This window comes from Triturus cristatus, chromosome 11 (genome assembly GCF_964204655.1).
Source record: "Triturus cristatus chromosome 11, aTriCri1.1, whole genome shotgun sequence".
Classification (NCBI taxonomy): domain Eukaryota; kingdom Metazoa; phylum Chordata; class Amphibia; order Caudata; family Salamandridae; genus Triturus; species Triturus cristatus.
The window spans coordinates 314,544,030-314,559,527 of record NC_140594.1 but is presented as its reverse complement, the minus strand read 5'-3'; the positions used below and the strand labels follow the sequence as shown (position 1 = coordinate 314,559,527).

General features: G+C 48.6%; 1 protein-coding gene across 1 annotated transcript in view; it reads left to right on the top strand.

Annotated features, from left to right (window-relative positions):
* The window catches only part of SPRING1 (SREBF pathway regulator in golgi 1), an 81,925-nt gene that overhangs the window by 49,381 nt on the left and 17,046 nt on the right, over positions 1-15,498 (top strand). Inside the window, exon 4 of the mRNA XM_085633608.1 lies at positions 7,992-8,143. Within this exon, the coding sequence (XP_085489734.1) occupies positions 7,992-8,143 (152 nt within the window). The remainder of the gene's footprint in view (positions 1-7,991; positions 8,144-15,498) is intronic.

The window sequence follows — 15,498 nt, the reverse complement described above, 5'->3', positions numbered from 1 at the left end:
GCATAGCCCTACACAACAAACGGGACAAATCGGGCACCTCTGGGCACTTCTTTACACTGCCTGAGAAGAGTAAAATGACTTTGCTGACCGGCATCCAGAAACTGCAACTCCTATGTGCCAATGGAATAAAAGCGACGGCCGGGGATACTACGTCATCGCACGTACCCCAAGCAAGCATCTCTTTGAGACACCGGAAACACAAAGGTGTCTCCAATACGAACGCACCGGCTCAAACAATCTGCCACATTTTGCTCCACAGGTGCAGTGTATCTCGCATTCCTGCAAAATGATTTAAGCTTAAACGTGTCCTCCCTTCCATTCAAACATCGTCTGGAGGAAGGAGCAGACACGTGCAGGTGTACGGCGAGGGACGCACCTTGAGGCAGTAAGAGATCGAATGAGCGAAGGGAGTCATTACCTGGCTATATCTGAATGAGAGTATGTATGATATGGTCTAACTTGAATTCTCCTTCGAAACTTACTATCCCTAAAGTGTGACTACAGGGGTCCCTGAGCACTCCTTCCATGGGGCATGGAAGATCCTACGTTGGGGTAAGGTTGTGAGCTTGTCTCACAATTTAGTAGAGAAAAGCTTTTTTATGATTCCCTCACGAGTGAAGTGTCACAATATCACTTTAGCAAGCGTATGATTCATGCTTACATACCATATAAGCGTTATTTATTTCTCCCTTCATTAATAATGGCATCTAAGAAAGTCATTTATGTATTTACAGGTATCTATGAACCATTTCAGATATGGGGTAGACATAGGTCACCCTACCAACGAGGCAATTCTTATTACAAAATTTCCACATTAGAAGCCAGTTTGTTTGTCCTGAAAAATGCAGCGGACTCAGTTGAGCCACTAAGCAGAAACATGTTGACGATAGGAATAGTGGTGATGGGTTACTAGTTCCCCTTATCCTCGCATTTTCATTTTTTAATACCAAATAGTTTGTCCAATTAATAAATCGGATTTAGGATGCCACATCGTTTTTTAATTCACTGTTAACACTAACCCATTCTAAATTAGACGTGCCTCCCTGTCTCCAGGTGTAGGCCCGCTCTCCATCAAACTGGGTTTTTGGAGAGCGAGGTTGTCCTATAATGAAGCATGACACCTAATGGTGTGTGAGGACAACCCATTACGTTTTTGTGTATTTCCAGAACTTCTCCTGAGCAATGCTGAGAGGGATGGGACACTGTAACGTAGTCATGCTAGTTGAAGCCTGTAATTGCAGTGCCACCATCTAAGGTGTTTTTCATGCATTTAACATGCTAGAAGATAAGTTAACCATGGACATCATGGGTGTATAACTGGTATAGTTAGCTAGAAATATACCTCTTACACTCCTAAAATTGCCAAGGGTAATAGGACCATCATACATATCATCACCCCACATGCTTGATAACTAAAATGACTGATGGAGAAAATTATAATGGAACATTATGGTCCCAGGTAAGAAATGTTTCCATGCATCAGTGCCTAACCTACAGTGGCGGCTCCTCCGCTATGGCAGAGGGGCGTCCGCCTACTCATTTCGAGCAGTGGAAAGGAAATATAAAATGATGGTAACTTTAAGTTATTATCGTTTTATGTTTCCTTTGCGGGTGGGTGGGGCTGCTCTGCTCATGGAGCAGGGCAGTAGTGATTTGCCCACTGTTTGGTCGCCCAAATCAGTCACACACACTTTCCCCGTTCTCCATGCAGGCTGCATTACAGCCTGCATGGAGAATAAGCCCAGGCCACTATTCCCTGGTTGAGCGTCAAACCAGGACGCTTAAAACCAATCACAACGCTGCATTGCAGCATTGTGATTGGACGGGAAGCCTAGCTGTTCCTGGCTTCCTGTCCCACGAGGAGAGCAGGAGCAAGGAGCTGAGATGCGGGACCCAGTGCCAGCGGCAAGCTAATTGTAATTTGTTTTATTTTCCATTGTTAAAATTCACGCTCCCCCGTACCCACCATCACACAACGCCCCCACACTGCCACTCGCGAGTCATGCCGGCCACCACTGCTAACCGGTAGTAAGGCATGTCCAGCAGTAGGTCTGGATAGAAGAACATCCGGTTGGTCTTTGCTAGCAGAAAGAAAATATCAGTAAGCCATACGAAAGTTAAATACATTTGGACTGAAAAGAAAATTGTTGGGTGGAAAACAACTAAGTCTTCTTTGCTAACACAGAGAGCTAGTTTGTCTTTTGACCTGAAATATTTTTACTCATAGCTATAGCAATCCAATTTAAAAACAGGGTTGCCCTATAATAAGAACAAAATGACAAAATGAACGTTTGCATAAGGGACATGCACAGTTTTGTCATCAATGATGTAATTTCAAAAGTTGAAGTGATGTTATGAATGATGTGATAGAACATTCATTAGTGATGTAAGATGTGGGGTAATTAGCAGTGCATGGCAAGGGCAGAAGTTATAGTTACCTTAGCACACAATTTTAAGTTACTTGAGATTGCTAGAACAGTTGGATATCCGTTTTTTGTCTAGTTTGAAACACTACTTAATCTTACACAGAATAGGTGCTGGCCAGGGAGCCAGCATAGACCATGGGCGTCGGCTGAAGCTGTTCATTTATTATTCACTGCTCTATGAAGGAGTCCTGCGAACCCAACTGTCCAAAAACGCAACATATTTTATTTTTATTTTAACCCCTTCGATGCTCATGACAGAATGCTTCCGTCATGAGCATCGGTGCTCCTGTGCTCATGACAGAACCATTCCGTCATGAAGACAGGGGCACGAAATCCCTCTGCTGCAGACAGCAGAGGGATTTCCTTTTCTCCCCCAGAACCTCAGAAGCTGGGGGAAGAGCTTCCCCAGCTTCCGAGGCCCCCTCCCTGGTTTCTGTGAAAGGACGATCAGCGCGCACCTCGCGCTGTCGTCATTTCACAGAAACCGAAATTAAAATGAACCTTTAGGTTCATTTCAGTTTCACTTTCTACCTGCTCAGGGAGCTATCACAGCCCCCTGAGCACGTAGAAAGACGGGAGAGCTATCATTGGAAAGGGGAGAATCTCCCCTTTCCAATGGGTACCCCTCTCCAGTGGATCCCTGCTTGGGGATCGCGATCCCCAAGCAGGGATCCACCCACTAGACACCAGGGAGGGGGGAGCGGCCCCTTGGGCAAGGGCCTTTGCTCCCCCCATATGCATTTGGGCCAATATAGACTTTCTGCCCCCCCCGGGGGGCAGATGGGGCAGTAGCCCGCAATCTGTCCCCCCGGGGGGGCCGAAAGCCCACTAGATACCAGGGAATTAAAAAATATATATAATTAGGGGTGGGGGCTGCCCAATATGGGCATGCCAATGCCCCCACCCCCCGGCCACAACATCTCAGACTTTCTGCCCCCCGGGCGGGGGGGCAGAAAGCCCACTAGATACCAGGGATTAAAAAAAAAAAAATTATAATTAGGGGTAGGGGCTGCCCAAAATGGGCATACCAATGCCCCCACCCCTCCTGCTGCAAAGTGTGTCTTTCTGCCCCCCCTGGGGGGGCAGATGGGGGCAGCAGCCCCCAATCAGCTCCCCGGGGGGGCAGAAAGCCCACTAGATACCAGGGATTAAAAAAAGATATATAATTAGTGGTGGGGGCTGCCCAATATGGGCATGCCCATGCCCCCGACCCACCCCCCCCCCCCCCCGCAAAAATGACAGCATTGGGCAGATGGGGCCAGTAGCCCCCGATCTGCCCCAAAACGCCCACTAGATGCCAGGGATTTTTTGGGGCAAATCGGAATTAGGGTGAGGGCTGCCCAAAATGGGCATGCCAGGGCCCCCACCCTTGCCCCACACAAAGTACAGCCTTTCTGCTCCCCTGGGGGGCAGATGGGGGCATCAGCCCCCAATCCACCCCCCGGGGGGGCAAAAAGCCCAGTAGACGCCGGGGATTTTTTGGGGCAAATTTTAATTAGGGTAAGGGCATTGGCATGCCCATTTTGGGCTGCCCCCACCATAATTAAAATTTGCCAAAAAAATTCCCCGGCGTCTAGTGGACTTTCAGCCCCCCTGGGGGGCAGATGGGGGCATTAGCCCCTATCTGCCCCACCGGGGCGGGCAAAAAGCCCTCTAGACGCCAGGGTTCTTTTTGGGGCAAATTTGAATTACAGTGGGGCAGCCCAAAACGGGCATGCCCATGCCCCCACAAAAATTACAGCCTTCCTGCCCTCCCTGGGGGGCAGATGGGGCAGTAGCCCCCATCTGCCCCCCCCCCACCCCCCCGGGGGGGGCAAAAAGCCCACTAGACGCCAGGGATTTTTTTTTTTGGGCAAATTTTTATTAGGGTGGGGGCATTGGCATGCCCATTTTTGGCAACCCCCACCCGAATTAAAATTTGCTCAATAAAATCCCTGGCGTCTAGTAGGCTTTCTGCTCCACTTGAGGGGCAGATGGGGGCATTAGCCCCAATCTGCACCCCTTTGGGGGAAGAGGGGAAATAGTCAACTAGTCACCAGGGATTGTTTTAGCCAAATTTGAATTAGGGTGGTGGCTGCCCAAACCAGGCATGCCCATGCCTCCACCCCTTCTCCTGCAAAAATTACAGCCTTCCTGACCCCCCTGGGGGGCAGATGGGGGCTTTAGCCCCCAATCTGCCCCCCGGGGAGGGCTAAAAGCCCACTAGACACCAGGGATTTTTTTGGGCAAATTTTAATTAGGGTGGGGGCTGCCTAAAACTGGCATGCCAATGCCCCACCCGCAACAATTACAGCCTTTCTGCCCCCCCCTGGGGGGAAGATGGGGGCAGTAGCTCCCAATCTGCCCCCGCCGGGGTAAAAAGCCCATTAGAAGCCAACTATTACGCTGGCAAAGTGCCTAGCTGTAGTTTTTTAAACCTAGCTCTGCCGGCACCTAGGGAAACCTACCAAACCCACACATTTCTAAAGACTAGACACCCAGGGGATTCCAGGGATGTATGGCTTGCATGGATCGCCCAACGTTTCCTTACCCAGAATCCCCTGCAAACCTCAATTTTAGCTGAAAAAATCACTTTCTTCACATGTTTTTGTTTGCCCAAGTACCCGCGACAGGCAAGGGCCCAAAACGTAGTGAGGCGACATCAAAATTGCCTATAGCAAAACCACCTGGTTTTGCAAGTGGGGTCACCTAGGTTTTTGGCCCGGTGCTTCGTGGCCATCTAGGGAAACCTACATACATTTCTGAAAACTAGACACCCGGGGGCTTCCAGGGAGGTATGGCTTGCGTGGATCCCCCAACGTTTCCTTACCCAGAATCCCCTGCAAACCTCAATTTTAGCTGGAACAATCACTTTTTTCACACATTTTTGTGTGGGAAAGTTGTGGCATCACTGGACTCACACAAATTTCCCACCACCCAGCGTTCCCCCAGGTCTCCCGGTAAAATTGGTGCCTCACTTGTGTGGGAGGCCCAAGTACCCGCGACCGGCAAGAGCCCAAAACATTTTTTGATAGGCAATGTTGATTTCGCCTCACTATGTTTTGGGCCCTTGCCTGTCGCGGGTACTTCGGCCTCCCACACAAGTGAGGCACCATTTTTACCGGGAGACCCGGGGGAACACTGGGTGGTGGGAAATTTGAGTGAGCCCGGTGATGCCACTACTTTCCCACACCAAAATGTGTGAAAAAAGTGATTTTTTTTTTTCCCAGCTACAATTGAGGTTGCAGGGGTTTCTGGGTAAAGAAACTTTGGGAAATCCATGCAAGCCATACCTCCCTGTAATCTCCCTGGTGTATAGTTTTCAAAAATGTATAGGTTTGCTAAGTTTCCCAAGGTGCCCGCAGAGCTAGGGTTCAAAAACTACAGCTAGGCACTTAGCCAAAAAAGGGTCAGTTTTCACTGCGAAATTGAGGTGTGACCACGTTGCGTTTTGCGCCGTTTCCTGCCGCGAGCACTAGGCCGACCTGCACAAGTGAGGTACCGTTTTTCTCGTAAGACTTTGGGGAATGCGGGGTGGGTGGAAATTTGTGGATCCACGCAGATTCCGGAACGTTCCACCACAGAAATGTGGAGAAAATATGTTTTTTGGACACTTATTTAGGTTTGCAAGGGATTCTGGGTAACAGACCCTGGTGGGAGGCAGTCAAGTCACCCCATCCTGAATTCCCCTGGGAGTCTAGTTTTCAAAAATGTATAGGTTTGCAACATTTCACTAGGTGCCGGCAGAGCTAGTGTTAAAAAACTACAGCTAGACACTTCGCAAAAAAAGGGTACATTTTCATTGTGAAAATGTTGTGTTTTCACGTTGGGTTTTGAGCCATTTCCTGTTGTGGGCACTATGCCTACCCACACAAGTGAGGTACCATTTTTATTGGGAGACTTGGGGTAATTCAGATTTGTAAAGCAACTGTTATTACCTATTGATTTTTTATGCATTTCTGCCTTCCAAATGAAAGACTTTGTGTAAAAAAGAAGTCATTTTGAAAAATGACCGATAATTCTCATGCTAGTATGAGTATTCCCAATTTCGAAAATGTGCAAATATGTACTGTTTCTAAACTCTATAATTTGTTCCCATTTCAGAAATACATAGGTATCTTTCATACCGATTTTTCCAGGGATACATTTCCCCACAATAATTGCTATATACCCGGAACATAATAAAAAACCATTGCAAATTGCTGCTCAGTTTTTGACTCTGGGTTCGTCGGGTTCTTGGTGAACCTACAAGTCCTATATATCCCCACAACCAGGAACGTCCAGCAGATGTAACAGTATATTGCTTTCAAAGAGCTGTCATAATTAGAAGAAGTTACAGGTGAAAACGTTGACACAAAAGGCTGTTTTTTCAACTAATTTTCATTTTTTCCTATATTTAACTGTTAGTTTCTATAAAGAAACCTTGATGGATCTACACAAATGACCCCTTGCTGAATTCAGAATTTTGTCTACATTTCAAAATTGTATAGCTTTCCAGGATCCATTATTGCTTTCAGACCCATTTCTACCATTAACTGGAAAAAGGTTGAAAGCACAAAAAATAGCAGAAATAGGCTATGTCCCAGAAAAATGCCAAAACTGTGTAAAAAAATATTGGTTTTCTGACAAAAGTCTATAATTCCCTAAAAGCTGTGAAAATTGTGATTTCAGCCCCACAAACCCTTTTTTGATACCATTTGCAGAGAGAACCCAGACGCTTTCATTTGCAGCCCGTTTTTCCCATTTTTCCACACAAAAAAAGAAAATTGCTGTATTTTGGCTAATTTCTGGGACCCCTCCAGGGGAATCCACAAACCCTGGGTACCTTTAGAATCCCCATGATGTTGCAAGAAAAGTACGCACATTTGGCATGTATACCTTGTGTGGTCAAAAAGTTACAGGGGCCTAAGCGCGCACTACCCAAAATAGCCCAAAAAGGCTTAGCACACTGGTGGAAAAGGCCTAGCAGCGAAGGGGTTAATCTTAAATTGTCAACAAATACCGAAAGGATTTACACCAAATTGAAAGAAATACACTTTCTGGACTATGACCTTTCATTCTGCCAAATTTAGTTTAATTCTGTTCAGCTCTTACAGCAGTATCGCTGTTCAATTCGCCTTTGCAAAATTGCATGGGGATATTGCCGTTTTGGAGTCCCCACTTTTTGTTTTTTCAGGGCCCCCGCTTGACTGATGTGGAAGGGAAAATTCAGTTCTTATGACTATAATGGTGATTTTCCCCTAGAGGACAACTATGATTACAGCTATGTAACTATTCATTTCGTAGGCTTCTTGCTAACGATGAAATGAAGAGCATATTTTGCATACTCTGTTAAAATCAATGTTTCACTATTTAAATTGCCTCTTCAAAGTCCAATTCTTTTCAAGATGTTAAAACATTTTTCTATTTCCTGCATATCTTTTGTTTAATTAGCATTAATTTCCTATGAAAAGTACTGGTTGGCCAGGGAGCGTTTTGAAAACTAAATTTAAAAATCGTTTTGCTTCTGCCTGACAACCTATGGGTAAAAACTAAAGGTTTTTCGTTTTTTGCCCACTGAAATAACTGTTCTTTTATGTTCATCAGGCTACGTATGTGAGAGGAAAGAGCTGCTGGCAAATGGCTGCTGCAACATCAATGTGCCAAGTTCTCAGTTGCACAGCTGCAAGAGCTGCCTGCCAAATGGCTGTTGCAGTGTATATGAGCATTGTGTCTCCTGTTGTCTTCAACCCAATAAGGTTTGTGGGCTCCTGGCTTTTGACTGTTTTCTTTTCTTTTTCTCAAGGAGTTAACTTGAAGTAACTTGTGAGCACCTCTGCTCTTTGCCAGGAGTTTAGGTTGGAACAGTATTTGAACCGGACATTTGTCATTCAAGTAGGTTGGGAATGGTTGTGGCAGACTCTGCAGGCAGTTAGGTCAAACGTGTGTTCATCCAACCAGTCTCAAGAGAAAGCGAGTCAACCATATTCCTCTATGGTCATCTAAGGGATTAGTTTAGAAACTTGTATTGCTTTCTTTGTACCCTGCTAACTAAACCTGGGACTCTTTATTTTATCTGTTCTTTCCCTCACTGTTTTCCCTTTATTTGATCTTACGTGGTTGGCTGTTTTCGTACTTTATAGGTATTCCTAATAAGGTTATACTTAACTGTCTCTATTATTGCATTTTAAAGTGTGTTGCTGTCTTGTCACATTAGTTTGAATTCCAGTGTGTGAATTTCTGGTTGTAGGGTTAGTATATAAAGATGTAGTGGTTTAATTGTGAAGGTGAGAGTGCATATCTTCACACGCCTGGAAAACCAAGGTTTTTTTCTCTCTTCCTTGGCCAAGATGTTAGATGCTTTCAGATATAGTGTTCGGCCATAGTCTTAGCCTGCAACTAAGATTCTTTTCTACCTTCATATCTTTTTAATGTAGACATGTAGAGCTTACTTGCTACGAAGGAACGGAAATTGTTGATTTTTTTTTTTTTTTGTGATTTTTTTTTTTTATATATATGCATTTACCGGAGAAGGAAATTGAGCTGTCTAACTTGTTGTGTTGTCTACTATTGGTAAAAAATGTTTTAGTCTTTTCGTACGGGATGTCACAGGTCTCCATCATGACATCATTACTGACATCCATAAGCACTGAAAAATCCAACTATATGCCAGATCCCAAAGCACTTTATCAGATAATCTCTTTTCTCCAAAATAAGTTTGTTGCAAACCCTTCTGCTGTCAATAATTAGAGTGTATCATTTATCTTTCTTTTCTTTCTTTTTATGTTTAAATAAAGCCTGGAACAGAGGGGAGCTAAATCAGAATGCTGAAAATTAATTTACGCCAGGGGAAAGTGGTGCCAGACTTCTCCGACTTACATTTTCTCGATCTCAAGCTCCACTCAAGCTTCCTAGCAGGATTAACAGACAAAAGTCTGCGCTGTCCTGTCAATGCCGGCTCCGATCATTGGCAATGAAAGCATCCCAGAGTACTGAGCTTTGCCCTTTTCTCTTTATTCCCAGTTGCAAAGAACCCTTTTTAATCTACTTTATTTTCCATTACATTCTGACTGGAAACTAGCATTTTTGGTACTCATTACCTCACTGTAATACATGCACTTTTTATGAAGTGCCCCTCTTGTGTGAACATGCAAAGGATAGATTTCAGACCCACCTTTTAAAGGACGTTCAATACCCTGACTGTGAATTTACCTGGAAAAAGCACACCCCTTTAGGTTCTCTGAGAATCTGTTTCATGATTCTTTATAGTCTTTATCTAGGCACCAAGTGGCTTAAATTACTATTGCTAGGAGGATGGGTTTTTGCAGGTCGCGGACTAATAACATTAGATGACTTCGAGCTCCTCAGGGGATTCATGATCATTCCTATAGAGCAAGACCTCCCTGGTCACCTTCCTAAGACATGCTTCCATTACAGATATTTCTAGACAGCAAAATGTGCCACTTAACATTTCTTGAAATTATTACTCTCTGGATACACATTTCAGAGAAAAGCCTACATTCATCCAGAATGTGTTTTGCTCAGTATATTTGTTTGAAGGCAAGGCACGCATATGCTGTTTTGCTTTTTCCCAGCGTTGAATTAAGAGCGGTCAGTTGTGAATTTCAACAAGTTAGAAGGAGAATGATCCATGATGACCAAGTAAGGAAAATGACCTTCAAATCCTAGAAAGAGGTCTTGCTCCTATTAGTCTAACTTAAGGTACTCCTAGTTCTTGCTTCCCCTTCGTCACAGCACACGTTGTTTTATCTGTTAGTTCATGCTTTGCCTACAACTTTGGATGTCAGAATATATATATATATATATATATATATATATTTATACACACTATTCTGTTTGTTGACACAGGTGAGGGCAGAGCTATTACAGCAGAAGCGCTCACGCTTACAAGGTCACAACATTCTTAAAAATGACAGTTATTTGTAAAGGAGATTTTTCATTTGTGCCTGCTGCTACAGGCAATTTCAAAGCAGTTGTCCATTATAGAGAGGAAGAATCAAGGGATCTGGAATCACCTGGAAGGCTGTTTTTCCTAGCACTGGAAGGCTATTTTCCTAGCTCGGTTTGTGAAACCTTTTTGTCTAGTTTGTTTCCAACTGCTCTCATTAAGAGGCGCTCTTGACATGTAACCTTTGGTAACCTGAGACAAGGAAACACAAATGTAATGCAACCTTTTAGGGTAGGTTTTTCCACTTTATAATAAAATATAGCCTCATAAAGGAGGCAGTGGAGCCCGTTCAAGACAGATAGTTCAGTGACCAATAATCTGGGACCTTTCCCCCACTACAGTTTTCTGGGTCTGATCAGACTTGCTGATGGGTCCAGTTTGCTGGATGTTTGAGGTTTTGTAAATTTATCTTCTGATCTAATTTGCTTTCCAGTGGATATGTCTGCATCTTTACAAAATAGATGCAGCCAGCATTTAGGTCTTTATCTTTCATTCTTGTTCTTTTTTTTTTTTTTTTTTGAAACCGTTTATTACAATCTCAAATAGTTACAAGTATGGGCCTACAACCTTCTGGCCGGCCGCTAGAGTAGCAGTAGCATATAACATACATACAGGAAAATCTCTTGGCGGTGCGAAAAGAGTAAATCAGGAGATATCAGTAGTGCAGGCCACATAACTCCGAACCAACAATACGGTTTCCTTTTGTCAAAACACAACAACACAAAAACAACCACACCCACAAGGCAACCCGCAATCCCAAGTGACAGCACGCGCTCCTTAAGTGGGGGACCCCAACCAATCGCCAAACTCTGAAGAGGGGAATGAGAACAGATCAGGGACTGGGGAACCACGTGCCCATGGCTGGGGGAGGGGGTCGGCTAGGGGGACGGAGCTGGTGAAGCAGCCGGCAGCAGCGGCGGCTCGCAAATACCCCCGCGATAGGCGTTCCAGGGGCCCCAGATTTTCACCCACGCCCCAGGCTTACCCCTCCGACATACACCACCTTTTCACGAAACATACACCAATCCATGTGTTCTTTCCAGGCCGACACCGCCGGAGGCCTCTGGGATCCCCACAATTGAGCAATGTCACGCTTAGCGATCATGTATCCCAGAGTCACCCACCGCGTCTGCGGAACCGAGTAGTCAGTTGGCTCCCACACATTCAGCAAGCATCTCCTCGCTTCAGGCAACAGCACGACACGCGTAACCACTCGCAGGACCTCATGCACACCACGCCAGAATCGCTCCACCTTTGGGCATTCCCACAGAATATGCAAGAAAGTTGCCAAAGCACCACAGCCACGCTTACACAGTCCATCCTCAGCTAGGCCCATACGTAGAAGCCTTGGCCCCGTCACATAGACCCGGTGGAGGATCTTAAGCTGGACGAAGCGAAGGCGAGCCGGGATGGCCACCTCCTTCGGAGAAGCCACCGCGGACATCCAGTCCTCGTCGTCCAATTCCAGCCCATCGGCAACCCAGGCCTCGCGGAGGCCAGTCAGCAGGCCCGATCGGTCGTTAATCAGTTTTTTGTATATGAGGGAGATCGTGCTGTCTGGGACATGGCCATCCAGCACTCTGTCCTCCAGGGGGGAAGACTCCGGAATGGACGCGACATCCGGGAAGACGGAGCCCAGCGCGTGGCGAACTTGTAAGTACCGGAAGTACTCACTGCCTTGCAACTGAAACTCCGTCTGCAGCATCTCGAAAGTTTTGAATCCCCCCCTCGTCCAGAGATCTCCCACTGTGCTGATGCCGATCGTGTCCCATTTCTCGAAGCCCTTCGAGGTCCACAAGGAGCCCAGCCTCGCCGATGCATATAGCGGTGACGCCCGGGTCAAACGGTCCTTCCACCCCATAGCTGCGTTAGCCGCGTGCCATACACGCACCATGACATGCGTCGGTCCCGTCAGGCGAGGGTCCGGCGCGCCAGAGTAAAGCGCCCGATTGTAGTCGCCACCGGGCAGGAGCATCTTGTCCATTTCAAATGCCGGGTTCAGGGCGGGCCTGTAAAGGCCATGATTAATCGCAGCTAGCTGGGAGGCCCAGTAATACCGTTTAATATCCGGGAGGGCAACCCCCCCCATCGTACCACGGGAGCGTCAATTTAGCCAAGGCGATACGTGGCCTCCCGTCCCAGAACAGGCGACGCTGCAAACTCTCCACCTCTCGGAAGTAGCGCGCCGGGACCAAATCCATAGTATTCTGGAGAGCGTACAGAAAGCGCGGCAACGACATCATTTTAAACAAGGCCGCTCGGCCAAGCGGCGAAAGCGGCAGACGCCGCCAACGCACCACGTCCTCCTTCAAGCGCTGGAGGGGGGGCAGCAAATTCCGCTCGTAGCGGGCCTCCGGGTCCAGAGTAATATATATACCCAGGTACCGAAACCCCTGGGAGGCGATCTGGATCGGACAGTCCCGTGGTAGGACCGGAGCCTCCCCGGCAAGCACATATACACAGGATTTCGCCCAGTTGATGACGAGGCCTGAGTTGCGACCGAATGAGCGCAAAACATCAACTAGGACGATCAGTGATTTACGCGGGGAGGCAAGATATAGAAGGATATCATCAGCGTAGAGGGACACACGGTCCTCATGCTCGGGGGTCCAACGGAGACCACGGATGGAAGGGTGCCACCGCAGCCACTCCGCCAGGGGCTCCAGGGCCAGTGCAAACAGGAGAGGCGACAGGGGGCAGCCCTGTCGCGTACCCCGTCCCAGTGCGAATGGGGCCGAAACTCGTCCATTCACCACCACCTGCGCCAATGGGCCGGAATACAACAATTTGACCCAGCTGATGAAGCCCGGTCCGAAGCCAAACTTCGCCAGCATCGCCCAAATGTATGGCCACTCAAGCGTATCAAACGCCATGGTGGCATCCAAGGACGCCAAGATGGCCGGTTCCCGCACGAACGGAACACGCGCGAGCACCCCGTGCAAGCGTCGCAGATTAAGGGCCGTGTTACGATGGGGTATGAAGCCGGACTGGTCTTGGTGGACCAAGTCGCCCACCACGCCGACCAGCCGGTTGGCCAGCACCTTGGCGAGGATTTTGGGCTCCGCATTCAAGAGCGAGATAGGCCTATAGGATGTGACCCGCTCACGGGGCCTCCACTCCTTGTGGATCACCACGATCGTGGCCAGACGCTGGTCCGGCGGAAGGGAACCCCGCGAGCAGGCCGCCAGGAACATCGCGCGCAGGTGGGGCGCCAGCACATCCGGTCGCAGCTTGTACAGCTCGATAGGAATGCCATTGGGGCCCATGGCCTTGCCAGATGCGACCGAGCGGATAGCAAGGGCAATTTCGTCCGAGGTGGGAGGAGCGTCCAGCGAATCCCTGTCCTCCACCGAAAGGGAGGGCAGCGCGATGTCCCGAAGCAGGGCATGGGAATCCTCCTCCGAGCAGGGAGAAACCGGGGAATATACCTCGCGGAAATAATCCGCGAAGCAGGAGACAATGGCGTCCGGCTCGGTGACACATACACCATCCACCCTCTCGATCAACGGAACCACACGACTCGCTCTCTCCTTTTTATCCAACCACGCTATCAATTTACCAGCCTTATCACCCACATCATACAGTCGCCCCTGTTGCTCTCTACTGAGGCCCCTGGCCGCCTCCGTGACGAGGGCCCTATAGGCCGCCTGCTTGAGGTGTAGAACATGCAATGTGGCATCCGTCACCCCGCTCCCCAGGTCACCCTCTAGTTCAGTAATTTCGGCCTCCACCCGGGTTACCTCCTCCCGCTCGCGCCTCCGGGCATGGGAGATAAAGGAGAGGGCCTCCCCCCTAATAACTACCTTAAAAGCCTCCCAAAGGGAGATGGCAGAAGGGACGGACCCCACATTCTCCTCAAAGTACCGCTGCAAGGATTTGATCAATTCGGCTCGAATAGTGGGGTCGCGCAGGTACCAGGCATTAATTGGGGCCACCCTGCCCTCCCCCCTCGGGAAGACATCCAGATGCAGCAGTAGTGGGGAGTGATCTGAAATACCCCGCGCCAAATGGCGCACCTCTCCCACCCTCCCAGCATAGGCCGCAGGAACAAGGATATAATCAAGCCGCGAGAGGCTACCATGGGCACCCGAGTGGAAGGTGTATTGCAGCTGAGCGGGATGCTTTAGTCGCCAGCAATCCACCAATCCTAGTGTATCTAAGAGGCCGGACAGCCACGCCTGTGCCCGTGGGAGGTCCCTGGGGGGATGACGATCCATAGACCCTGAAGCCACCGCATTGAAGTCCCCCCCCCAACTACCAGAAGCCCATCCGGGAGGTCAAGGAGGAGGCGCCCCAGGTCCGCAAACGTGGTAGATTGCAACCCCGGCGGAACGTACACTGATACAAAAACGACCACTCTGCCCTCCATTCTACCCACCAAGACAGTGTAACGTCCCCTCTCATCATGGCGCACCTCATCAATCTCCAATGGGAGAGAGTTCTTAATCATGATGCCCACCCCCCGTGAGCCCGAGGTGAAGCCCGAATGGGCCACCAAGCGATAGCCTCTCCGATTCATGGCATGAAAGGAATTACCTATAAGGTGTGTCTCCTGCAGGAAGATCACATCTGGTGAAATTCGTTTCAGATACTGCAGGACCACACCACGCTTAATCCTATCCCCCAGTCCGTTAACGTTCCATGATAACAGTCAGGTCCCTACCCCCCATCATACATGGAAGCCATCAATCGTCCCCCAAAGAGCATCTCAAAAACAACAATACAGTAAAGGGTTCGCCTTGCGGTGCAAACAAACAACACTCCACCCCCACCCACCCATCCCAACAGAACTCCCCCCTCCCTGCACCCCTGCATGAGCCCAGACAGCCCCCCCAAAGTGCAGTGTGCCTGTCGCCCCATAGATGAAAAACTAACTAGTCCCCCAGAGGAGGAGGGAAAGCCCCCAACGGACCCCGTACGACCTCCATAGGAGGGGAACATACACGATCAGTGAATGGTAACCCAAATGTTGTCCAGAGCAAGGCCTACTTTTCACCCCTCAGTTCTGATCCGGTGCGCCCTCCCCGCCGACCGCACCCCCCCCACCCCCCCGGCCCCGATCCCCAGGCAGAGTATCCAACCAGTCCCCAGCCGCCTCGGGACGGTCAAAAAAATGCGTGCGACCATCCACCTCTACCCTCAGCT